The sequence below is a fragment of the Ahaetulla prasina genome, chromosome 1 (assembly GCF_028640845.1).
Source record: "Ahaetulla prasina isolate Xishuangbanna chromosome 1, ASM2864084v1, whole genome shotgun sequence".
Lineage (NCBI taxonomy): Eukaryota > Metazoa > Chordata > Lepidosauria > Squamata > Colubridae > Ahaetulla > Ahaetulla prasina.
In genome coordinates, this window is record NC_080539.1 from 45,060,089 (window position 1) to 45,085,376 (window position 25,288).

Below are 25,288 nucleotides of genomic sequence, written 5' to 3' on the forward strand. Positions count from 1 at the left end.
GTTTTTTTGCGACTGTGGTGCTGGAACACTGTCCAATCCATGTACACTAGCTGGAGAACCGACACATGATACAGATACACTATATGACTCTGCTCCTCCTATAGAATCTAATACACTGCAGCACAACTGAGTTACTTTTGAGGAAAAAAAGTCCTGCCATTCTATTGTAACTGTTATTTTGGTTTTCGTTTTTTTTTGAGGAAGTTATACTTGCCCATTTCTGCAGAAACTTTAAAATGGATAATAAATGGTGACACTATGGAGCTCAACCTACCAAAAAGAAAGTGGCAATATGTTGACTCAGGATAACAGAACTGGGCGTTTCAGCATTACTGTGTAAAGACTAAGGGACAGGCGTGAAGAAAGTGAGCCGCGTATTTGTACAGATGGCAACTTCCAAAAGACTGGTGTTTCTACAAGTAGCATTGAAACGCAGTCCCATTTGCAGTAGTCCTATTCTATAGACGAGCAGCAGTCTTTGTTGCTGCCTTTATGGACATGGGTACCAATTGCTTTTTGTAATATGGTAAAAATGTGAGCTAGCACTTCCGCATTTATTTTGGTTTTTTAACATTTATTCAGATTGAGATGATTTTAATGCTTTAATCTCATGTAGTTTTTAATTTCAAGCAAATCTTTATTGTACTTGAATGTGTCCTGTTTTGTTAGCACACCTAGACTTGCTGTAACTGTACTCATGTCCCAGTATGTATGTTCTTTCTATGAAAGAGAACACTAATCTTAAATTATATCCAGCAATTTTTCTGGTATCCTTTGCAGTTAGAATCTCCCCTTCCTTTTTTTCCAATCCTCATGATTTACATCACCTCACAAAACAATGTTTTAATGAGACTTTTTGGGAGATAATGCACTATAAAACAAAGTACACAGGTGACAGTTTGCAAGAGGAGGTTTTACTGTGTTTTAAAGTACACTGTAAGAATTTCCCTAAAAACAATCCTGTATTTTACTCTGTTCACAGTTTTATTGAACAGTCTAGATATTACTCTTATGAACTGCTGACAATTGTAATTTCCTGCTCCAATGAAGATGAGAAAAAGTATATAGACGCCCTATACAGTTTCATAGCTTTTTTCCATTTATGTGTATTGGTGACAGTGGGTAATCAACAGCCTGAAAGTGTATGCATGTACCATAACATCTAGACTTAATATATTGTGGAGTATTCAATAATCATTATGTAGAGGGTAGCTAAGAATTAAAAGGGTTTAATTTCCTAGGAAAGACAATGGAAAATGGTCATTTTTAAAAAATAAAGTTTATTAGATCATTGTGTTGTTTACATACTGCCTTTGAAAACTGCTGGAAAAACTATACAGGGTCTCAAACATGAAGCAGAGTTAGTTTGTCAAGATAGTCTCTGGCTGCTAATGCTCCTTCAGCTATCCAACAAAGATTCCTGCAAAAGCAAACATGCAATTATTCCAGCACAACTACTCAATCCTCAACCCATTTCAATATGCAGAAAACGTGTAGCTTTGGATTTACTGATCCAGATGGTGCATACATTTTTCCACTGATCCCATTGGAGCCTTAACACAAATCTGACATTGTACTTCAGGTCCAAAGCACTATTTTTAAAATTAGTTGAGAAATGGGTCCTCTAATTAGTTATGAATTACAACTCTCTGTAATTCTAGCCAATGGTTAGATATACTGCAGGTTGTAGTTCAGCAAAAATTGGAAACTAGGGTTACTTCCCCCTACATTCCCTGTCAACATCTCCCCCCCCTCAATTTATTTTAAGCCTTCCCTTGGGTTGCAGAGGTATTTTAAGGAATAATTATGACCACTTTTCTATTAAAAAAAAGTATAGTTGAATAATTGAAAAATGATGGAACTTGCCTAAATACTTTCATTGAAAGAACAGCTTTTTCAAACTCTTTTGCCTTTTTGTGGCCTTTCTGAATCACTTCTTCTGGAATGTCAGCAAGCCTTGCAGCATTAAATCCATAACTTTTAGGGCAAGCCCCCTTAACAAATTTATAAAGGAATGTGATTGTTTCTTGACTAGGATCTTCACACTCATTTTCTACCATACAAGCCTGGAAAGAACAAGACATTAGCAATTTAAGTGTTTTTAAAAAACAGCCACTAATGTAGCAATGTAGTTAAGATCGGCCACCCAATATTTTTTAAAAAATAAATTCCAAACATGCAGAATCTAAGCAATCAAAACTAGAAGACATGCCTGACAATCACAATGGCTGGGGTGTTCTAGGAATTGAAATCCACACATCCAGCAATTGCAAAGGTTTGAAAACATTACCCTACATAGAAACATTTAATACTCAAATGACCCTCAACATAGGCATTTCATTTCTCATGATAAATATCAGTACAGTCCATGATGACAAACCATACTTATTTCAAGAATGAAAGAAAAAGAGAAACCAATCACTTTAAAAAAGTCACTTTGTCCTTAGAAGTGTTTCAAGGTTGATATAGGATCATTTCAACATTGGAATATATCTTGTCACTGAATAGTGAACAGAATGTAATTTTGCACCCTTTTAAGTAAGTACATTTCATAGCGGTGCTTAAAAGTTTGTAAATAATTTTAAATATTTCTGCATAAATGTGTCTAAAACATGATCTGTTCTGTATTACAAGCTCTAAAACTAGATTAGATCTTGTTTAATTAAACAAATATCAAAAACATTGTTCATTTATTTGAGGAAAATTATCCAAAATTACATACTTGTGTCCCAAAGATGCTTGTTCAAAAGGCAACTGGACTTCGTTTTTCCTTCAAGAAGTTTTACTTCTCATCCAAGAAGTTTCTTCAGAACTGAAGAAACGAAGTCCAGTTACCATTTGAAAAAGCACTTTTGGGACAACCATGACCTGGATGACTGAGAATCTCCATAGATATTTACATGTATGTGTGCATGAAAATATGTGAACCTTTGCTTTTAGTAACTAGTGTTCCTGCTTTGGCAGCAATAACTATAATGAAACAAGTCTTGCACATCAGCTTGAAGGAATTTTAGCCCAATCCTCCTTACAGAACAGCTTCAATTCAAGGAGGTTAGTGGGTGTCTTCTGTTTCAGGTTGTTCTACAATGTTTTTATAGGAATAAAATCAGCATCCTAACTTTTCTATTCCAAAATGTATTCTGTTTTAACCATTCTTGTACAACGTATGGGTTAGGCCACTGTCTTATTACACATTCTCTTGAGTTTAGTTCATGACAGGAACCTTGATATTTTCTGGCAGAATTTGCTGATACAATTCAGTCAATGATGGCAAGCCATTCTGGGCCAGAGGCAGCAAAGCAGGCCCAGACCCTGATATTCCCACTATGTTCCATAGATGGGATAAGGTTCTCCTGCTGGAATGCACTGTTTGCCTTTCATCAAACAACACTTTTTATTCAAGCCACAGTAGCCATGGTGGCACAGCGGCTAGAATGCAGTATTGCAGGCTACTTCTGACTGGGCTGCCAGCAGTTTGAGTCTCACTGGCTCAAGATTGACTCAGCCTTCTATCCTTCCGAGGTCAGTCAAAGGAGGACCCAGATTGTTGGGGGCAATATGCGGACACTCTAAAACCGCTTAGAGAGGGCTGTAAAGCACTGAAGCAATATATAAGTCTTAAGTGCTATTTCTATTTTGGTCTCATTCACAGACCGTTTTCCAATAGTGCTTGGAGTCTTTCACAAAGAGTAAATGGACAGCAATGCTCTTTTTGGAATAGTGGCTTTCTCTTTGCAACCTTACCATGCACAGCATTATTCAGTGTTTTTGTGATCATAATCTCATGAATACTGACATCTGCTAAAGTAAGAGAAGCTTTTAGTTCCATAGAGGTTACCTAGGCTTTGAAGAGTCCTGGAATGATATATGACTTGCTCTTTCTGTGATCTTGGTTGGTTGTCTCTCTTGGGTGGATAATAGAATAGAATAGAATAGAATAGAATAGAATAGAATTTTTATTGGCCAAGTGTGATTGGACACACAAGGGATTTGTCTTGGTGCATATGCTCTCAGTGTACATAAAAGATGTTGAACTGCCTTTATTTATACATGATCTGCCTAAGTGTGGACTGGTGGAATCCAAACTCTTTAGAAATAGTTTGTAAACTTTTCCAGCCTGGTGAGCATCAACAGCTGATTTTTTTGGAGGTACTCAGGAATGTCCTTTGTTTGAACCATGACACACTTTCACCGACCTGTGTTGTGAAGATCTGACTCTGGTAGTGAATACCCAGAATTCTGTTCTTTAAATAATGCAGCACCTCCCATACTCACACCAAACTGATCAAAACACCTGGCTCTTAATTTCTCCTTCAGATGAACTGATATTCCTACAGGTTTACATACTTTTGCCATACAGAAAGAAACATGTTGCTTTGGCTCCCTTTCCTCAATAAATAAATGAATAAGTATAATGTTTTTAACTCATTTGTTTAACTGAGTTCTCTTTGTTTAGTTTTAGGACTTGTGCGGAGAACAGTTCATATTTTAAGTCCTATTTCTGCACAAATATTGAAAATTTAAAAGAATTCACAAATGTTTAAACATCATTGAATTTGCACCGCATTTGATGCAAATTAAGGATAAAGATCAGAAATTTGCCACTATTTAGGAAATGAAGGGGAAAAAAATTATATATTTTTTTGCTAATTTCAATTCTTGTTAATCTATTCTTGTAAACAAGGGTGGTTTTCATTTAGCAGTAATCTTTTAACAAAAAACATTTTTAAACATTTAATATATCTAATAAAATTGCTGAAGCTACCATTACAAGCATAGACTATTACATACCATGTGTCCCAATCGTACAGAGAGACTGTGAGAATAATCTTCTACTAAAGAATGGTAATGTGTTGAAAACATTGTACGGCACTTAATATTCTCTGAAAGTTCTTTGACAACTGCACTAGCAATAGCAGTTCCATCAAAAGTCGCTGTTCCTCTCCCTGGAAAATTGAGAGACAAAACTGTAGCAAACTTATTACAACAGATAACTACATGTCTTGACTTAACCTTAGCCTAGAATTTTGGTCATAAGTCTTTGCAGTCGTAAGTTGAGTCATTTCATGACAGAACTTCTTTATAATTGATGGTCATTAAGTGAGTCACTATGATCATTAAGCGAATAATGGTGGTTAAGTTGAATCCAGCTTATTCAATGGGTGGTGCAGCAATTCTAACTTTGAGGACAGATTGTAAGTAGCCATTTTTCAGTCTGTCATAACTTCAACTGGTCCTTAACCATAAGGCAAGGTCTTTATCCCACAGTTTGGATTTAAGAACTCTCGGCTGTTAATTTCCAGGAAGCCAACCCAAACACCTACTGCATGTACGAAGCCTGTAATACCTGGCCGTTTTACAGTTGGATAATATCAGTCATGGATATTGTACAACCTTTCTTGCCACAGTTGTTCAGTGAATCATTGCAGTTGCTGAGTTAGTAACACGATTATGTGAATCTGACTTTGTCATCAACTTTGTCAGAAGGTTGCAAAAAGTGATCATATAATCCCAGGACACTGTAACCATAATACATGCCAGCTGCCAAGCATCCAAATTTTGACCACATGGGGATGCTGAAATGGTCATGTGAAAAGCAGTCCGTCATAAGTCACTTTTTCCAGTGCTGCTGTTAACTTCAAAATGTCCCTAAACGAATGATTATTAGCCACCAAGGACTATTCTTCAACAATATTTTAATATTTAGCAACAAGGTCTGCCTAACCCAAGCCCTTGGGAAGGACTCAACAGATAGATAAAAATGTTGATCCAATCTAAACATTGGCTGACTGTGCAACCAACCATAATAAATAATAAACTGGGTGTGGTGGTCTTGGTTAGAGGCATACCATGTGCCATATAAAAAATATCTTGGTTTGCACTTAGAAAATCTGTGCATTGACAAAATTTCCATCTGTCAGTTGCAAAAGGCACACTGTTTCGATCTGCAGATATACTATGCCAATACATTATGTCAGTTTAAGTTCTTTAAGAGCCTGATGCGTATGAAGCCAAAACTGGCTAAAGAACTGGCAGGGTGACTTCACATTGTTGTGAATAAATAATAATCTTACATTTTAATTCTAGGTTTATTCAAGTATTTGCTAAATTAAAAGTATTTAGAAAATCTTGTTCTAAAACAACTGTAGTAAAACTCAGTCATGAAAAACAAAGATAGAAACCAAAGATTCTATAGGAAAAGGTTTGTTTCTACATATGGAATCAAGAATGGGCCCAAACTACTTTTTACTTTGCTTTTTAAAAAAATCATTTTGCCCTACCTGCAAGCCCCACCTTGTAAACAGAAGTTGGAAGTTTACAAATTGGAGGTTTGGGATAAGAAAATGTATTGCTTATCTCGATGTCTGGGCCAAATATTTTTGAACAATTAAATAAAACTGTTGGTTCATGAGACCCTAGTCAATGATGGAGGTCCTACTTGCCAATTAAAGCTTTGACTATCAGTATTCAGATCAGATAATTTCAGAAGCATTAATTATGTTTTTTTAGTTTGTATGGAACTTACTTCCAGCCTATTAATTACCTGTTATCTTAAATAAAAATGAGATATACTGTGTTCCAAAATGTTTGGGATTCTCGAAGGAAAATACAGAATAAGCAGGCAAGACCTTCATTAAAATGTTTAAGCACAAACTGGGCAGTCACATTGTTCTAATAATCTTGCCTTTGGCTTTATATGCTTGACTTTACATGCATGTTAATATGTTTATGATTTAGCAACTCTGTATATGGTTTTAGTTGCCTCTTAATTTACTCATTCACTGTCCTTGCAAACCATCTCAATTTTGATGAATTAATTTATTAGTAACATTTTATTTACCCAGTGTTATATATATATTTGGAAAAATGGGTCTGACTTTTAGATATGGCTGGGCAAGAAAAACCCACCATTAAGCATTGCAAGCATTTATTGTTTAATTTAAATTGGACTCGGGGTCTTTGATATAACCTGCAAGTATTATTAGATGTTTGCATTATTATTGCCCAGGCAGTAGCAAAGAGACTTTCATTTAAAGGAAAATGCATTATCATATTACACATTACTTTGCCTTTCCAAGCCACAATGAAATCAGCAAATATATGGGTAACAGAAATCTGATTTTGAACCAGCGGGTTTCAGGAAGCATTAAAATCCAATTATGACACTCTTAACCCACCAACATACATACCTAGCTCGTCCATAAGAACAAGGGAATGCTCTGTTGCATGTTGCAGTATACTCGAAGTCTCACTAAGCTCAACAAAGAATGTACTCTCTCCTAATGGAAAACATATTAAGATATTAACAAAATATAGCCAGAGGCAGGAACATCACATGCAACAAATGTAAACTTTCCCCAATTATTGGTTGCACATCTGTGTAATACACAAGTACAATTCCTTTTTACTGCAGTACCAACAACTCATAAAATATTATTTCAGCTTGATTTATTTCCATGGTTGGCTAGACCAGCCCCATAGAGAAAGATCTACAAACTGCACAAGATGAGAAGAACTACACTCCAATACATGTGGAGAAAACTATACAGGTAATCCTCAAGGTACAACAGTTCACTTAGCAACCGTTCGAAGTTATGACATAACCCCCCCCCAAAGTACTTACGACATAGTCCCAAGGTTATGAATGTTGCAGCACCATGGCAGTCAATCATCCTTACGAACAACTGCAGAGACACTGCAATATTCACCCTGTCTATCCCCCCCTGCCATCCCCAGGATCTCACAAGCACTGGGCCTGTGGAGACCCACTTACCTTGCAAAGATCTAGCGAGCTGTCTTCTTTCCAGCCTCTCTGCCACTGTTTCTTTGCCTGCCTCCATGCTTCAGGCCTTCTGTGCATTTGCAGAGAATTTGCTAGTGATCTCACATGATTTCGTGCTGCTTCAGATTTCCATTCTTTGCATATGGAGGCCTGAACGAGATCTGCGCCAAAAGGCCTGGCAAACAGACAGGAGGCTTCAGTGCTTGAGGCCTTCTGTCTGTTTGCCATTTCCTCGCCAAAGCCTGCAGGAGCAAAAGATTGTGTCCCTACAGGCTTTGGTTGTCTTTGCAAAAAGCTTTTGCCACCAAGAATGGAGGCCAGGTGTCCTCTGTTTTTGGCAGCAAAAGCCTTGAGCAAAGGCTTGCCAAAGCCTATAGGGGCAAGAGATTGCATCTCTGCAGGCTTCGGTTGTCTTTGCAGAAAGCTGTTGCTGCCAAGAACGGAGGCCAGGAGGGGCATGCACGTTGCCCCCAGCCTCTGCTCTTCGTGCCAAAAGCTTTTTCCAAAGATAACTGGAGCCTGCAGGAACGCAGGCAAAGAAACTATGGCAGAGGCTGGAGAGGACACAGCTCACTTGATCATCGAGATCTTCAAAAGATTAAGTGAATCGCCACAGGCCCTGTAGAGACCCGGTGGGGCACTAGCCCCCCATGGTCTTCCCAATGCTGATACCTCATGTGCACTTAATGACCATTCGATTAGTGAATGCATTGGGTAAATCAGGGAAATCATTAAAGAATTCCTCAGTTTACGAATGTAATTGGCAGGCATTCTATTAATTTGTTAGTCGATGACTACCTATAAGAATTTCTAATTTTCTTATTTAATTCAAGTCTTGGTTTAAGGCAGGGGTGTCAAACTCAAGGCCTGGGAGCTGAATCCAGCCCCGGAGTGTTAGATCTGGCTGGCGGGGCCGCTCTGGAAACGGCAAAGGACTGGCCTGCGGTGCCTCTGTCAGCAAAAACGGAACTCCGGAGGGCTCTCTCGAGCTCTGTTTTCTCTGGCAGAGTTGCAGGAGGCCATCACAGCCAAAAATGGAGCTCAGGAACCCGTTTTCACTGGCAGAGCGCTCAGGCCACCACAGGCGCCGACATGAGTGACGTTGAGCTGGCCATGCCCCCCCCCACACCCGAGGTCAAACAGAACCGTGATGTGACCCTCAATGAAATAGTTTGCCACCCCTGGTTTAAGGCAACATTCAACTCTGCAGGTTTTTCATGCTTCTCTTCACTATAATGCTGATATTTTATCAATTTACTAGGAATGCTCTAAATGTTCAACCAGAATATAATAGTATCTTAAAACAATATACTTTCAATTGCCAGACAATTGAAAACATGGTGCATATTTAAACCCTGTTATTTTCTAGTAATTAATAGAGGAATTGGAATTGATTTGTACTTTCTAGGTTTGGCATGAGACTTTTTTAGCTCAGACTGAACATGGAGGTAGTTTAGAAAGAAATCCTTCAATTTGATCATTACATAGTGTTGAGAAGGCAATTAGTCTTTTAGCATTTACAAAAACATGTGAAACCCACCTGACATAATTCTATCTGAAGCTCCTAGTCTAGTGAACACTCTATCAACAGGAGTAAGCCTGCAAGATTCAGCAGGTACAAAGCATCCCAACTGAGCCATTATTACCAAGAGACCAGCCTGCAAAGCAACAAAGGCAAAAGCAAATAACTCTCTTTATTAACTTGTTCTGCAACCAGAGAAATTTCTCTTCATCTGCTCCTCCATCTATGTTGCCACTAAAGTTCAAGTGATTCCACTGAGATCAGACAGCCAATCTGGTGTAATGGTAAAGGCACCAGGCTAGAAACCGGGAAACCATGAGTTGTAATCCTGCCTTAGGCACAAAGCCAGCTGAGTGACCATGGGCCAATCACGTCTATGGAGATTCTCAGTCATCCAAGTTATGGTTATCCCAAAAGTGCTTTTTTGTACCCACAAGAGGCACCTGGACTTTCTGTTTTTCCTTTGTCGACGTTTTGCTTCTCATCCAAGATGATTATTCAGAGCTGAATAATGGCTCTTGGATGAGAAGCAAAATGTCTTCAAAGAAAAAACAGAAAATCCAGTTGTCTCTTTAAATAAATAAATAAATAAAACTGTTGGGACATGGGCCAATCACTCTTTTTCGGTCTTATGATAGGACCAATGGCAAACTGCTTCTGAAAAACTGCAGGGACTTGTCCAGGCAGTTGCCAAGACATTTAAATTGTACGGAAGAGAACCATCCTTTTTTGTTGCAGATAGTCCTTACTTAAAGGCCACTCACTTAACAACCATCTGAAATTGCAATGGGCCTCCCAGAAGTTATTTATGAGCCAGTTCCAATGGCTGCATACACATCCCCAGTCACATGACTAAATTTCAGGTGATTGGCAATCAGCTCACCTGTATGATTGGTTGCAGTGTTCTGTGGTCACATAACCATGATTTAAAACTTTCCTGCTGACTTCCAGCAAAAAATGCCCTTAGAAATAGAATGATTTGCTTAATGATCACTGCATTCATTTAATGACTGCATTGTTCTCTTAGTGACCACTGCAAAAACAGTAAAATCAGATCACATAGGTGCCTTGACGACCATCATGACCTATGATGGATATGCCAAGCTTATGGCATTATGGTCGTAAATTGAGGACTAACTATATTAAAGGCCCTAAATTGAGGGCCAACTGCATCAGCCCTAAGAACTGATGGCAATGGGGCACTTTTTCCCAATGTTCAAATTTAATACCAAATTATTTTATTTATTTTAGTCACTCTGTGAAGTCAAATTCTAACAGGCTAACTAGTGAGATTTAAAAATAAAAGATATTTTGAAAATCTTCAGTAGATAACTTTAAAAAGGGCATGTGAAACTAAAGGTAGTCTTCATTTAATGACCACCCCTCCAGCGACCATTTGAAGTTACAACAGAGCTGAACAAGGGGTACTTACGTCCTTGTAGCTGTTGCTTGGAAACTGGCTTAAAATTAAGACAGTCACAGCATCCCATGATCACAATTGCCCTGTAACCATCTCCATTGGTTTCCCACAAGCCAAGTCAATGAGGAAGCCAATGGGGGTTGCAAATGCCAATATGACCCCAGGACACTGCAACTGCATGGAATTTGCCTAAGGACAGCAACCAGGACAGTCAGAATTGCCATCATAAGTTGGCATGGTTACATGTTGTCATGCTTTATGAGTGTGTTGCTTGGCAATGGAGTTCCCAGTCCCAATTATCTAATCAAGCTTTGGATTTAGCCATTTAATACAGAACTGTTTCTATACAGCATACATGGGGACTCACAAGGCTATTTGCAATTTATCCCCCATTCTCCAAAAGGAGATATCAATATTCTGGCAAACAATTTCATTTTATTGTTTCGGCATCTTTAAAAAGAAAATGGAACATATACAAGGCATGTTCAAATGGTGTGCTTCTTTCCTATGTCTGGCACAGTACCATCTGGACGATAGGGAAATAGTTTATATAAATTCAGAGATTTCTATGAAAAGTTAAGCAAATTAAATTCCAACGAAGCTAAATTCATTATTCCAGTAACAGAATCTGGATCGGGGGAAAAAAACCATCACTGAGTTCAGTCCTCTTTTGAAAAGTGTCCTATTTTGGAGCAGTTGTTTTCATCTGAAATATCCTTGTATGATAACATGCAACATACTTACATAAGAAGATGGGGGGGGGGGAGAGAAGAGACTATCCAACTTGTTATCTTCAACACAATTCTGTTTGCACAAATTATATTAGCAGCTCAGCAAACTAATATTGGAAATACCACAAAGAACTATAAAGTCACTGTAAATACATATAAGATTAAAAAATGAAGGGTGTTAAAGCCAGACTATAAGGTGCCTATCTCTAATCACCTGTCTCATGAGTGTAGATTTTCCTCCCATGTTTGGACCAGTCACAAGGACACAAGTAGCTCTACTGTTTGTTTTTTCATCCTCTAAGCCTATTACAATATCATTAGGGATGAAATCATCTCCAAAGAATGTTTTTGTAATGCATGGATGACGTGAACTTTTGAGCTCCAGAAAAGGTGAGGTGTTCTCTGGCAACAAGATTTCTGGGCGGCACAATGGTCCATCACATCCCTGACTATAGTGTGCAAGGCATAACAAAACATCTAGAAAATAAAACAAAAGTAAGAGTTAATTTTCCTCCTTCAAGTATTTCTTGCGAGAATTTCCTATTTAGCTATATATTTGGAATTATCATTTTGATTGCAGTACAGATCTCTCAAATGACAAGGCACAGTGCCAATCTATGCTCAGCCAAGGAATTTCCCCTTTCTGTACCATATATACAAATTCTTTCCGGTAAGTATAGGTCTTTGATGAAAATTTCTGTCATATAGCTTAAACTTTTGTATCTGAGACTCTACAGCTGAAGTAGAGTCAAAGCTATGCAGAACATAACACTTACTTTGAGGGCTGAGATATTACAATAAAAAAACAAAAAAAAATATCGTAATTGTAAAATTATTTTTTTCTTAATAAAGAATCCTGTGAGCACTTTTAGATAGTCCCAATCAGTTACATAGATCTGCCAATGTGATTCTACTTCTATGCAGAAGACAACTTACCTAGAACAGCAATGCATTCCACCGCAGCTTGCCAATCTTTTCTGGTTTTATCGAAGTCATAGAATAATCTTTTCATACAATCTTTTTGTGCTGCATCTCTCCGTTCTTCAGCATTGATAATATCATTTAACATCTTTTCTATGTCTTTTGTCCAGTAACGTTTATAGCCCTTTCTACTGGACTTCATGATATATTCATCAGGCAAATCCCGAGGCACAGCAGTTTCTGCAATCTCCATTTGGTAACGGTTTTTGCCTGCTCCCCAATACATCACAGCTCTGACACCAAGTCTTTTGCGTTGTACTTCCAAATACTGACGAAGATTTTCCTCAATTTCACTGATATCTGCTAAAGCTTTATCGTAATCGGAATCAAAACCAGTTCTTGGATTAACCACACCTGTCCTCCGTGCTACATTATGATCAAAGGCAGAATCCCATCTTTCAAGTTCTGCTTTCAAGTCTGGGAAGCAGCCTGCCGGATTTTTTGATTTCACTGTTGCTATTTGTTTTAGTATTTTAGACTTAAAGCCATCAACAGTACCTTCCAAAATTGAGAGAATTTCAATTATTATGTTAAATCCTTCCAGTGCAGACAAGAAATCTATAATCCTTTTCTTGCTGTACCTAGCCTCCTCATATAAAATAGCCTTATTGTCTGGATGGTTCTGGTTCTTAAGAGAAGATCCAATACTGTGAATTTTGCTCAAAAGCCTTTCAAGATCTGGGAGCTTTTTGAGACGATCACGGATATCAGACATTTTAGCAGCCTCAGCTAGAAGATCTTCAACTGCATCCAGGCGATCGTTAATGGCACAAGGATTACATAATGGTGCACAGAGCCATTGCTTCAGGAGTCTTCTTCCAAAAGGTGTACAACAAGTATCAATTTTTTCCAATAATGTGCCCTCTATTGAACTCCTGGTTGCATTCTGCAGTATTTCCAGGTTTGCCAGTGTTACCCCATCTAGTACCATTCGCTGGTTTGTTTTCTCACACACACTACTTGATCTGGTTTTGTTAACTATATCAATATCTACAGGAATGTATTCTTCAAAATTTGCCATTGATATAAGTTCCTTGTCAATAATACATTTTTTAAGGTAAAATACACAACTGCCTAGAGCAGAGAGAGCAAGTTCACCGTTTTCTGCAGGAGTAAGTCCCAGTGAATCATTTTCTGCAGTCATGGATCTGATTACTGGGGGCAGAGTGATTCCACTATTTGTATTCTCATTGTTCTGAAAATAACCTTCTTCAATGAGAGTTTTTAAAGTTTTAGATGCATTCCAGAACTGAGAACCAGGAGTCAAGCTTTCTTGAATAGTAAAAGAGATTAAGCCTTTAAGTATCTTTTGTGTTTCTGCAGAGGGGTTTCCTTTCTCAAAAAGTATCTGTACAGGAATATAATGAGCCAGAAGTGTTCTAAACCTAGAACAATGACGGTCATCCGGAAACTGGCCAATAAAAAACTTTCCAACTGTTGTATCAACAAAGCAAACTCCATAAGTACGATACAGGCCAGCAGAATCATCTGTTTTTTCTTTTACGCAAAGAAGGTATTTGTTGTGGGTCTCTGTATAGTCACCATCAAGAATATTGTAGGTCTGTGTTCCTTTGGAAATTATTCTGCATACTTCTCGGCGCACAACTCTGTCAAATCTTGTTGGGTGAGCCAAAGACTTACACCGTGCTTCCATCATCTCGGGAGTCTCCATCTGCTCGACTCGTACAACTTTATAACCTTTTTGGACCAGGACATTGGAGAATCTATCAAATGCCATTTCTGGAAAACCTGAATGAGCCCAAGTGCCTTTCATAAATACCAATCCAAGCTTATTTACACCAACAACAGCATCCATATGATACAATTCATAAAATTTTCCAACTTTATAAAAAATCACAGCATCAAAATTTTGACTCTTCAACTCCCACCATTTCCGCATTCCTGGAGTGCAGTTTTTAAGATAATCCTCTGGCACAAATAAAGTACTTTGGTCATAATCTGGATCATTTTGTCGTCTTCTATGACCATCCTTCCTTTTACCATCCTGAAGCCAATCTATTTTTTCATGCTCCCATACGGTTGGATTACCATCTCCTCCTCCCCCTCCGGCTGCTCCTCCATTAATGCTTGGTCGAAAATCAAAACTTTCAGGAGCTGCATAAGATGCTAATTTATGCATGAAATCAGGAAAGATTTCCCTACTGGGTGTTTCAGAGAGGTTGTTTTTAAGATTAACTTCTTGGGGGGGTTTACATGCCTTTTCCTGCATTTGTTTAGGAGAATGTTTAGTGAGTACTTTAACGGAACGCTTCTTTTCAGGGACAGTTTCAGATTCAGAAATTTCATTGTCATACATTTCAATACTATTTTCATCACTGCTAACTTCATCCGGCTGGAATTCCATATCGGAACCCTCATTATCTGTATCTGAATCCATGAAAACCTTTCTCTTTTTGGCTTTTCCATCAGAATGCTTTCGTCTAATTATCCTTTTATTTCTACTTTTGACTTCCTTTACTGTGTCGAAATCATCGCCTTCATCACTCACCTGCTTAAGGGAAAAAACAAGAAATATAAAAAATGGACATTTTAAAGACAAGTTGATAATTAGCAGTCTAATACTGCAACTTGCAAAAACTTGATCCTTTTTCCAATTTCCTATTTGTAAGCAAATGAGCGGATCAATGTTCTTTAGCTTAGACATACTTGCTAAGAGAAATATGTAATAAAGGAAAACTATACAGCTTTATTTAAGATAACAGCCCACATTTTTCTACATTAACCAATCAATCACATCCAACCTCAACTTAAATAATAAAAGCAAATATGAAGCTCAAAAGATAAAAGAATTTATCTACCTGACTTTCTTCAAGAGACATGTTTTCATACAGAGGCCTAATTGGAGCCCAAACAAGTGTATGGGATGTATTGATATTTTCACAGGGAATTCAATTTGGTTCTTTTAACTGATTTAATTAGATATTATGTTTTATATTTTGTTTGGAAAGGAAGTCAGAGTTTCACTGATAGCTGACTTTGTGAAAAAAATTTTTTAAAAAAGACAAAGGTGCATTCACATATAAATGTATCCTGAGAAATAAAGAAAAACATTTCTCCTAGTATTTCTGAAAGCAACAATTTAAACAAAAAATACCTCCATTTCTTCTTCCTCCTCTTCTTCACTTTCTGAAGGTTTGTCACACACAGCTAGACCTAGTCGTTCACTTTTATCCTTTCTCATAGCAGCATCTGCCAGTTCCATTGCTCTTAAAATTTCAGGTCTTGAACTGTAAAACATACCTCCCCTCTGGGTGTCTCTTCCTGAAGAACCTTTAAAATAAAGGGGATAGAAAGAGTGGTTATTCAGATCTCTTTTTTTCTAAGTCCATCCTATGTTTTTTACTTTCATTATCTTCATTTAATACCACTGAATCTAAGCTATTTGAAATCTCTTTTTGAAATTACTGAACACCATAACCAGGAGAAACTCTGGTTTGAATCCCTAATTCAATCATTTATCTCTCTGGCAAGGCTCCTGCTTTCTATATAGCATACATTAAAACTACTATAGAACACAAGTGCAGCTTTAAAAATTCAGAGGGTTTTATCAAATTTATACAGTAACTGAACTATGCAAATGCAGTGTTCTTTACACTCCAGAAGATGCAAATATAAAGCCAGTAGAATCTACAAGCTGAAAGGGAAGAGTAGATAACAGCAGTAAAAGAAAAATGGCTTTGAATCAATAATAAGTCTCTTCTACCAGCTGACCACGAAGAGCATGCATTAAGATTATGAGACATTTTGATCACATTTTAAGATATACCATCATTTTTTCTGCTTGAAGATGAGAGAGTAGGAGAAAGCAAAACAAAGGAAGCCTAATTTGTCTGGATTACATTTTGTTAGTCTACTTAAGTCTGGACAAGTCTTCTCTTTTGAAGGCTAGCTAACATGTTTCCCTGAAAATAAGACCCAGTCTTATACTTTTTTTGCCTCCAAAAGAGGCACCAAGTCTTATTTTTTGGGGGGATGTCTTACCCGCTTACCTTAGGACTATCACAGCCAGGCCTCCTACACTCTAACACCTGTTGCGCTGCTGCCTGAGTTCTGCAGCTTGCTGCCAGATGCCATGTGGCACACCGTGCTGGTGGCGCCGCTCGTGGCAGGATGCTGCACAGCTCATTGTGCCAGTGCCACTGCTCACAGGCCGCATGACGCAACACACCATTGCGTGCACTCACTGCAGCACCAGCGTGACGAACCATGCGGCTTCCTGCTGTGCAATGCACAAGGCATCCTAACACAAGCGGTGGGACCAGTACGATGCATCACATGACATCCAGCCACGAGCAGCGGCAACATCGTGATGTGCCACGTGGCGTCTGGCTGCAGGTCAGGCAGCAGCGCGACAGATTTTGGGCATAGTTCTGGCTGAAGTAGTCCTAAAGTAAGCGGGTGTGGGGCATGTGAAGAAGCTCCACTCTCCAACTCTTATTCATTTTTACATATGCGCCTCGCACCCCACCCCCACAACCAGACAGTGGGACAGAATGGGCAGGGTCTTAATTAAGGTTTATTTTTGGAGTAGGGATTATATTAGGTGCACATGTAAAAATCAAACTAGGCCTTATTTTCAGGATAGGTCTTATTTTTGGGAAAACATGGTAGGACTGACTCTGCCTGACACTTCATCTAGATCTCAAGTTCTGTAATATAGTAGGAACATTCTCTATTCTTCTTTGTTTTTTCGGAAGGGACAGATGGTTATGGTCATGATTTTCTCACTTTATTCCTAGAAATGGCTTGAAATAATTCTGGAAGACCCTTTCTTTCATGTCTAACTATAAAATCCATTCAAATTACCGTATATACTCGAGTATAAGCCGAGTTTTTCAGCACGTTTTTTGTGCTGGCTTATACTCAGTTTTTTTTTAAGCCCTCGCTTATACTCGAGTATATACGGCTTATACTCGAGTTTTTTTTCTTTTTCACATTTCGGGAAGCCCTGCGGTGCAGTGAGAGGGCGGGCGGGAGCCGCCAGCCTTCTCAGCTGAGGGAGGAGGTTTCAACCGGTAGGTGCCTCATTTCCACCTCGGCTTATACTCGAGTCCCCAGTTTACCCCAGTTTTTGGGGTAAAATTGGGGACCTCGGCTTATACTCGGATCGGCTTATATTCGAGTATATACGGTAGATATTTTTTTTACCTCTATAAAAAGAAAGTTCTCTGCATGTTCCTATATAAGCCAACATTTTGTTTCAAACAATCATATGGGAATTAGTTTGTGCAATTTATACCCTTTCTTCTGATCATATTAGAATGCTTTCAAACCAGTCTTCCATCAGATGGCCATAAAAGAAAAAAATCCCTGGAGTCAATCATGACAACATGGTTATTAGATAACACGATCTCTCCATCCCACTACCTTGCCCACACTCTTGCTTTTCTTCTTTTAAAGTATCAACCACAAAAATCTGCAAGGGGGATCACATGACAGAAGCAGTGTCATGCCACAAGGCCCTCCTTTTTGTACAAGCACTATGATACTCTACAAATGTACAAAAGGGGTTGAGCCTTTGTCATAACAGTACAGTATTACTTTTATCATTTTGAAGAAAATGATCCTCCCACCCTATAAATGCCTCCAGTACTATCCAGATACAAACCAGCTTAGAATTTTTAAATAGACATTATAGGGTAGATGATGCCACATAATGTAATCATGCTATCTCAGAATTATGAACGTTACAATCCCAACATACGGACAATACTTTTATTCATTATTATTCACATCCTGTGCTAAGCATATTGGGTTACCAGGATACTCCATAGTTCTCAATCAGCAGCTAGTCTCCACATCCTTTCATTTAAGATTAATGTTTTTCAGGTCTTCCTGAAATGTTTGGCACCAGGTTTTCTTTGGCCTTCTTCTTTTTCTCCATCTGTTAATATCTAATTATTAGAGTCTTTGCTAGACATTACTCATTCATGTGGAGCACGTGTCCAGCAAAGCCCATTCTTCATTCTGTCACTATCTCAAAGTCTTCAGGAATTGCTTCTTTTTAGAATTTTCTCATTTGGTCCCAATACGAGATATGAAGAAATCTTCTGAGGCAATTGAACTTATGAATAATTCTTGTTGTAGATTTCCAGGTCTCACTGGTATATAGGGCAGTACGTGTAACAATGGCATTAAATAGTCTGATCTTAGTTGCTGTGTTTATGATAGATGTGATCCATACTGAGTGCATTTGCTGGAAGGCAGCAGTTGCTTTGCCTATTCAGCATTTCACATCTGCTTCTGTTCCCCCATCTGTATCCATGATGCTACCAAATCAGTTGAATTGTTCCACAAATTTTAAGGCCTGTCCTCTTAATGTTATTGGGGTGTTGTCTTGAACACTGCCAACTTGCATCAGCTTGGTCTTGTCTTCACCAAGTTTTAAGCCCACTTTATTTGCCTCTTCTTCAAGTGCCATGATACATATACAACATTTAGGAAAATTGTTTTAAACCAGGCTATTTTTCTGTATTAGTTGCAAACAGATGTGCAGAAATCTATGTAAGAAAACCAGATGTCAGTTGAATGAAATCTTGTTCAAATAACAGCTGTTTTTCTACTTTAATGGAAAAGCAAAATCAGTTTAATATTTTCTGTCATACCTTTTTCCTTTTTTAAAAAATATTTTTTTATTTAAGTTTAAAAATACAAGTATAAAAACTAACACAAACTAAGAAAAATACAAAAAAGAAAAATGCAGAGAAAAAAGAAGGGGAGAGGAAAAAAACGTTTTAAAAAAGGAAATATATATACACAAAAAATAACTTCTCCCTTCACCAAGACAAGTACAATTTCAATAACTTCAAGGTCTCCTTCTATATTTTGCTCTAATCCACATTCTCCCAGAGAAAAATTTTTCATACATAAATTCAAAGTCTGCATATATTTTAACAGGATTTTAAACAAGCCAAGAAGAACAAGAAGTGTTCTTATAATTATTTCAAAATCTTATTTCTAGTCAATCTAACCTCTTAATCTGTTTAAAAACTTTCTAAAATCAATGTTCTAATAACTCTGTTGCTGCTTATTTCCAAATTTTTTTTAAAAATCTTAAAATTACATGAAACTTTTTCACTGAGGATTGAAAGAAAATAACTGAATGTAATAAAACTTGTCTTCTGAAGGTCCTTAATGTTCAAAAAGCACTGTACAATCTATTTCTAGAGAAAGTAATTAAGAAATTTCCAAGTGTCCCTTTGGAAAACTCCTTAAGCAGCTTGAGCAAAACTGATTCTACCAGCTTCCAAAGCTCTAAAACCTGCTCATTTCTGGTGTATCACTGGAAATATCTACATGAAGCACTATGGGTGATCCCAGGTCCTCTCTTTAATCCAGACTGTTCAGGCAGCCGACTCATTCAGTGGCTCCTTTTTCCGCCACGGTTGTTGGCTCTACTCCAGAGACATCTTCAGTTTGCCATCTTCCCAGAAAATCTATTATACCTTTTTCCCAAATAAAGAACAAAGGTGTTTTTTTTCTTTGTCTGTTATCTATTAAGATGAAGCAATAACAGCATTAAATATAAAGATATCTAACTTCAGCAGTAATATTCTGTTACTGCATCTCTTACCTTTATATGGTCTTATGTATCTAATGCTAACCCAGCCCCTTGAAGGGTCATCCTCAAAAAACTGTACATGGATACGTGATGCTCTTCCTCTCCCCCTTAAAAGGGATCCTTCTGTTGGGTGCGCATACACAAGGCATGGCCACCATGGGTAGCCTTCAAGTTTGGCCCAAACTAAATCACCAGGTGAAAAGTCACTGAAGTCACTGCAAAAAAGAAGAAAAATAAGTGTAATTTTAACATTAGCTTGCAATTCTTTGAAGCATTTGAATGTTCTTTTCTAGGATCCCCCAACTGCTCTCTGCCAATGCTACATGATTCTGGGAAAATACATGGCTCCTTTAAAGATTTGCAGAGAAATGTGTCTTTCACATTCAATTTTTCTTTTTCATGATTATGACCCCCAAATGAAAGAATTCTGTTAGGTCCTCAGCATTCATAACCTAGGAGCAAAGATCCCTTTTAGTTATTTTCAGACCTGTTTTTTGCTTCTTTTTCTCCTAGAGTGGGTTTTTGCATTTAGTGTAAGGTCATGCTAATACATCTCAAAACAACATTCACCTTTTTAGGAGCTGCATTGTGCTGCTAGCACATGTTCAACTTATTATCTAGTAGAACACCCAGCTCTGCAAAGCTAGGCCTCTCTATCTTATATTTGTTTCATTTTTCCTATCCAGATGTCAAACACTAAATTGTTCCATTTAAATTTTATTTCAGTTAAGTACTCAAGTCTAGATCTTTTTGAATTCCCTTTCTCTTCTAAAGTGTTTGCCACTTCTCCTAGTCTGTATTGTATTATATGTAAGTTTGGTAATTATCCCCTCAGTCTCATCCACTTCATTAATAAAAACGTTGAATAGCACAGAATCCAGGATATTGCTGTGGTACTCCACAATAGAGAAATTTATGAACATTCTCATTCAGGCAATTATGAATCAGTCTAACAGTTTTATCGTACAACACATACTTTATCAACAGATCAGATTAAAGATTTATCAAGCCTTACTGAAATATAACGAAGGCCTGGTACTTTAATTTCAGCTTATAAAGCGCTCCAGTCAGAGCTATGCCACAAGTAACTCCACAGTGAATTAATACTAGATAAACTGAAGCTTGCCAGCAGAAGCCGATAATGTAACCACGCAAAAGCTGTGGGCAAAGGATCCAAAGGTGAACAAACTATTATTAGCATATTAAAACACTATCTCTAAATAATCACACAATATAGAGATCATGCTAAGATGATGGGATGGAACATGCTACAGGCAATTGTACATGCAGTAAGTAAACCCAGGAAGTGGCAAATAACCAATGAATGAAATTGTAACCTTGTGCTTCCTTGTGAAAACAGTATAAAAGCCTAATGTAAGCCCGATTCAGGACTCTCTTTTTTTCTGCTGAAACGTCAGCAGAGATGCCCCTTTTCTGTTGCACAGAAAAAGTGTTTGAATTTCTCTTTCAAGCTGTCAGCCATAATCATCAAAATTATGACAAATCAAGGCATAAACAATCTTGCTTTGCATGTAATGAGTCTATCTCATATATTAGTTTCACCTTTTAAGTTGCATTACTGAAATAAATGAACTTTTGCACGATATGCTAATTTTTTGAGTTTCACCTGCAAGGTAGTTCTCTCTGAAACTTAGTTCACAGTTTTGTTTTGTTCTATTTCAGTTTATAATGTTTTGCTGAATCCATTTAACTCAAAAGGTTGAAGATAAATACAATAAAGCCTTAGTTGCCATACTGATGGTAATGAGGTACAAGAGCGGGTGCGGGGGGGTGTGTGTGCAGAAAAAAATCTTGCATATTGAAGAATGGAGTTGAAAGAGCATCACATGTCTCTCCATCTTGAAAAATGCATCATGCAAAAAAAGTGCAATTTGAAAAAAACTGAACACTTCCAAAACTCAAGAGTTACCCAAAAAAAATCTTGAAACATCCAATGAAGTTGCTTATTAATTGAGACAAATAAGAATTCCTACATAATTGGAGAGCTTTTAGTAAATTCATGTGCACAGGAAATGCTTGAGCATTCTTCTATGGACTTGAACAAAGAAAACCATTTTTTTTCAAATGATGTAATATGTTCTAAGACAGCTTATATTTCTTTTAACAGTTTGGAACAGTATCATCAGAAGGCAGTTCAGTATGCAACCAAATGAAACTTCAGACACATCTCAATGAAGCCAACTCCTGTTTTATTTGTTATGTGCAAGCTGATGTCATCAAAAAAATAACTCCTATTTTGAAAGTTCCTTCTGAAAACTACAAAGACCATCAACGTTTCATTTTAGAAACTATTTTAAAAAAAGGGGGGGATACCATCTGATTAAGTAGAACACAAAGTACCAAAGGAGACAGAATAGTAAAATAAACAATCAACTATGGAAATAAGGTCAGCAAAGTAAGTCACTAGAGAGAAAAAGACCTCTAGTTGCTTTTAGAAAGTGTCACAGCCAGAAAGGAACCAAGGACCTTAACCCTACTTCCTCCAATAACCTGCATGCATATTCATTTGGCAGAGACTGGCAGTGGCGTAAGCTTAAATGGACTGGCGGGGTGAGGTGGGGTGTAGAGGACAGGAAGGCCTGGAGGAACATTGTCCATGGGGTAACGATGGATCGGAAATGACTTCGCAACTAACAACAATTTTCTTATTCAAACGTAACATATTTCATATTGAAATATGAATAAATTAATTTTAACTTGTCTATCTTTTACATGTCTTTATTTTGCTATTGATTAGTTTATTTCAATCATATATCATAATTAGATTTTAAAGTTTTCCTTTATGTTGTAGGAAGCATAAGAACTTCATGTGCAGAAAATGAGAGCCTAAGGGAAGGGGGGAAAACTATGTACCTCTAAACAGTAAGAAAAATAAACTACTTGAGCATACATTCTTATGCTAATAATAGTATTAAAACAGATGACTTTCCCTTTTTTTGTTTATTCTGCAGCTGAACCTAAAATAATAGGAAAGCTTACTAGAAGATGTAAGCTATAAAACATATTGCCTTCTGATCTGGGTTCTTCCCCATGTGCTATGCTGAGCCTAACAGCACTAATAGTCAGACAAAGATTATCACCAAATCACTTGACCAGCAGGGAGAGTGCTGGAAACGAAACATGCAACTGTCTGGACCTATCACTTCCTTACTTGAGTGCATTGTGGAATTGAGCCCAAAATTTCTGTTGCTAAGTGAAACATTTCTTAAGTGAATTTTGTCCCATTCTACAAACTTGCCACAGGTGTTAAGTGAATCACTGCAGTTGTTGAGTTAGTAACAGTTAAGTGAATCCGGCTTCCCCATTGACTTTGCTTAAAAGGTGGTCACAAAAATCGATTGCATGACCCCAGGACACTGGAACCATCATAAATATGAGTCAATTGCCAAATGTCTGAATTTTGATCACGTGACCATGGGGATGCTGAAATGGTCATAAGTGTGAAAAACGGTAATGTCCCTTTTTTTCAGTGCTGTTGTACTTTGAATGGTCACCAAATGAACTACTGGAAGTCAAGGAGTACCTGTATAATAGCTTGGTCCTATGCTGGAATGGGTAGGTAAAGCATACCGCTTACCTAAAAGAGAAGTATTTCAGTAAGATTTATGTCTAGGCCTAGCATAGTATCACATTTTTTTCATTGTCCATTCTTTATTCATTTCTGTCGCAAAAATAAAGGAATCAAATTTTTGTGCCCCACTGAATATAGTAGAAAATGCTTCAAATCATACTTGCAGAGGACACTTGCAATTCAAAATGAATGAATATCCTAATCACATGGTCTACAGCGTGGACAAAGAGATTTGAAGCAACTATCATGATCTAGATAATTTCAAATGGAAAAAATATTCATTAAATTCCACTTCAAGTACAAAAGTTCCAAAAAAAAAATGTTCCTATCTTGGCTCTGCCTCCCCAACCTATTGTGACACGTTGGAGGACTTGGCTGGATGCAGCTATGTATTATTTCACAAATTATGCTTCCTTGCAGCAGATAGTTAAAGAATTTGACGGTTGTAAATTTTCCTTCATCAAGATTGTGCAAGACTCCTTCTCTGAAACCTTGACTAGAAACTTAACACACACAGGATTTAACTACAGCGGATTATCAAGAGCAATAACTGGACTTGAAACTGTAGAAATGGAATTTAGTGGATGCACTGTAAACATTGACAGTGACTTAAAAGCAAGCAAAGGGGAAAGTGGCTGAAAAACATTAGTGATAAGCCGCAAAAAGTGCTGCAACTCAATCTGGATTATTCAACACTTTGCAAAATAAGTAATGTTCTAAAGGTGCTCGAAGCAAAATGTGAAGGCTTTGAGCCAGAATTTTCTCGATATCTTTTTTCCAAATTTGTTTCTATAACTTCTTATGATGTCAAACAGTTTCTCCAGATACAAGAACATACTGGGTTAGAAGGAGTTTTGAGTCTGCACATGGTCATCCAATGCAATTCTGCTGTTAATGAAAACTAATCCAGTTTACTCTCAAAATGTTTGATTCCTTCAATACTAGCATGTCTACACTGGAAATGTAATAGAAGAAAAAAATCTTTTAATTTGTTTGTGGGAATGTAAGTAGAGATTTTTAAAAATTGGGTGCTTATTTCAGAAAAACTGTATTTACATTTTTGTTTTAAAAGTCGTATTTTTGGTTTTAATTGGTCATATTTAACTGATTTTAAGGTCATAAATCCTTGCATATTTCTAACATTTTAGAAATATGCAATAGAAATCCTTGCCCTAATCATGACAATACCTTTATTCACTTTCCCTCCCACTACTTCCCACATTAAGTTTGCATAAGTTTCCCCCTCCCCCCAGTTTATTATCTTCTTGCACAGCAAGCCCAAAAAATGTGAGTTTCTATTTCTGACATCTTAAGCAAATGGTTCAGGACTGGTTTCTCTTAAAGAGTCCATGTTACTCTGTAAACACTTTCAGATGCATATTTTTTTAGAATTTCGTTAAATTATTTAGCTTAATAGCCGATCATGTAATTATATTTATTGGCAACAGAATTATTTTGTAACAGAGAAAAATATGATTTATATCATTTATAATATGTATATTATAAAATGTAAAATGATCTACATTTTAAAATTCAGCATTTCAGGAAGTCTGTTTAAAAAAAACAGATTTTTTTAGCCACTCAGAACAGATCTTCCTATCCTGTTTTGCATCTTTAATAGTCACTTAAGGAAAAGAGGCAGATACCTCTTGATTGACTAAAGCAGTACAGTATAAC

At 37.4% G+C, this 25,288-nt stretch overlaps 2 protein-coding genes across 5 annotated transcripts in view; one reads left to right on the forward strand and one right to left on the reverse strand.

Moving 5' to 3' along the window:
• The window catches only part of FBXO11 (F-box protein 11), an 86,191-nt gene extending 84,898 nt beyond the window's left edge, over nucleotides 1-1,293 (forward strand). For both annotated transcript variants that reach the window (XM_058164997.1, XM_058164996.1), the window contains exon 23: nucleotides 1-1,293. In XM_058164997.1, coding sequence (XP_058020980.1) covers nucleotides 1-130 — 130 coding nt within the window. In that variant the 3' untranslated portion in view covers nucleotides 131-1,293.
• The window catches only part of MSH6 (mutS homolog 6), a 27,866-nt gene continuing 3,838 nt past the window's right edge, over nucleotides 1,261-25,288 (reverse strand). Inside the window, exons 2-10 of one of the 3 annotated variants that reach the window (XM_058164993.1) lie at nucleotides 20,032-20,234; nucleotides 15,553-15,728; nucleotides 12,393-14,949; nucleotides 11,671-11,933; nucleotides 9,324-9,441; nucleotides 7,191-7,280; nucleotides 4,792-4,946; nucleotides 1,867-2,066; nucleotides 1,261-1,420 (exon numbers count right to left, since the gene is read on the reverse strand). In XM_058164993.1, the coding sequence (XP_058020976.1) occupies nucleotides 1,345-1,420; nucleotides 1,867-2,066; nucleotides 4,792-4,946; nucleotides 7,191-7,280; nucleotides 9,324-9,441; nucleotides 11,671-11,933; nucleotides 12,393-14,949; nucleotides 15,553-15,728; nucleotides 20,032-20,234 (3,838 nt within the window). In that variant the 3' untranslated portion in view covers nucleotides 1,261-1,344. Of the gene's footprint in view, nucleotides 1,421-1,866; nucleotides 2,067-4,791; nucleotides 4,947-7,190; nucleotides 7,281-9,323; nucleotides 9,442-11,670; nucleotides 11,934-12,392; nucleotides 14,950-15,552; nucleotides 15,729-20,031; nucleotides 20,235-25,288 lie in introns of those variants that run through there. The other 2 variants (XM_058164994.1, XM_058164995.1) reach the window with 2 other exon arrangements.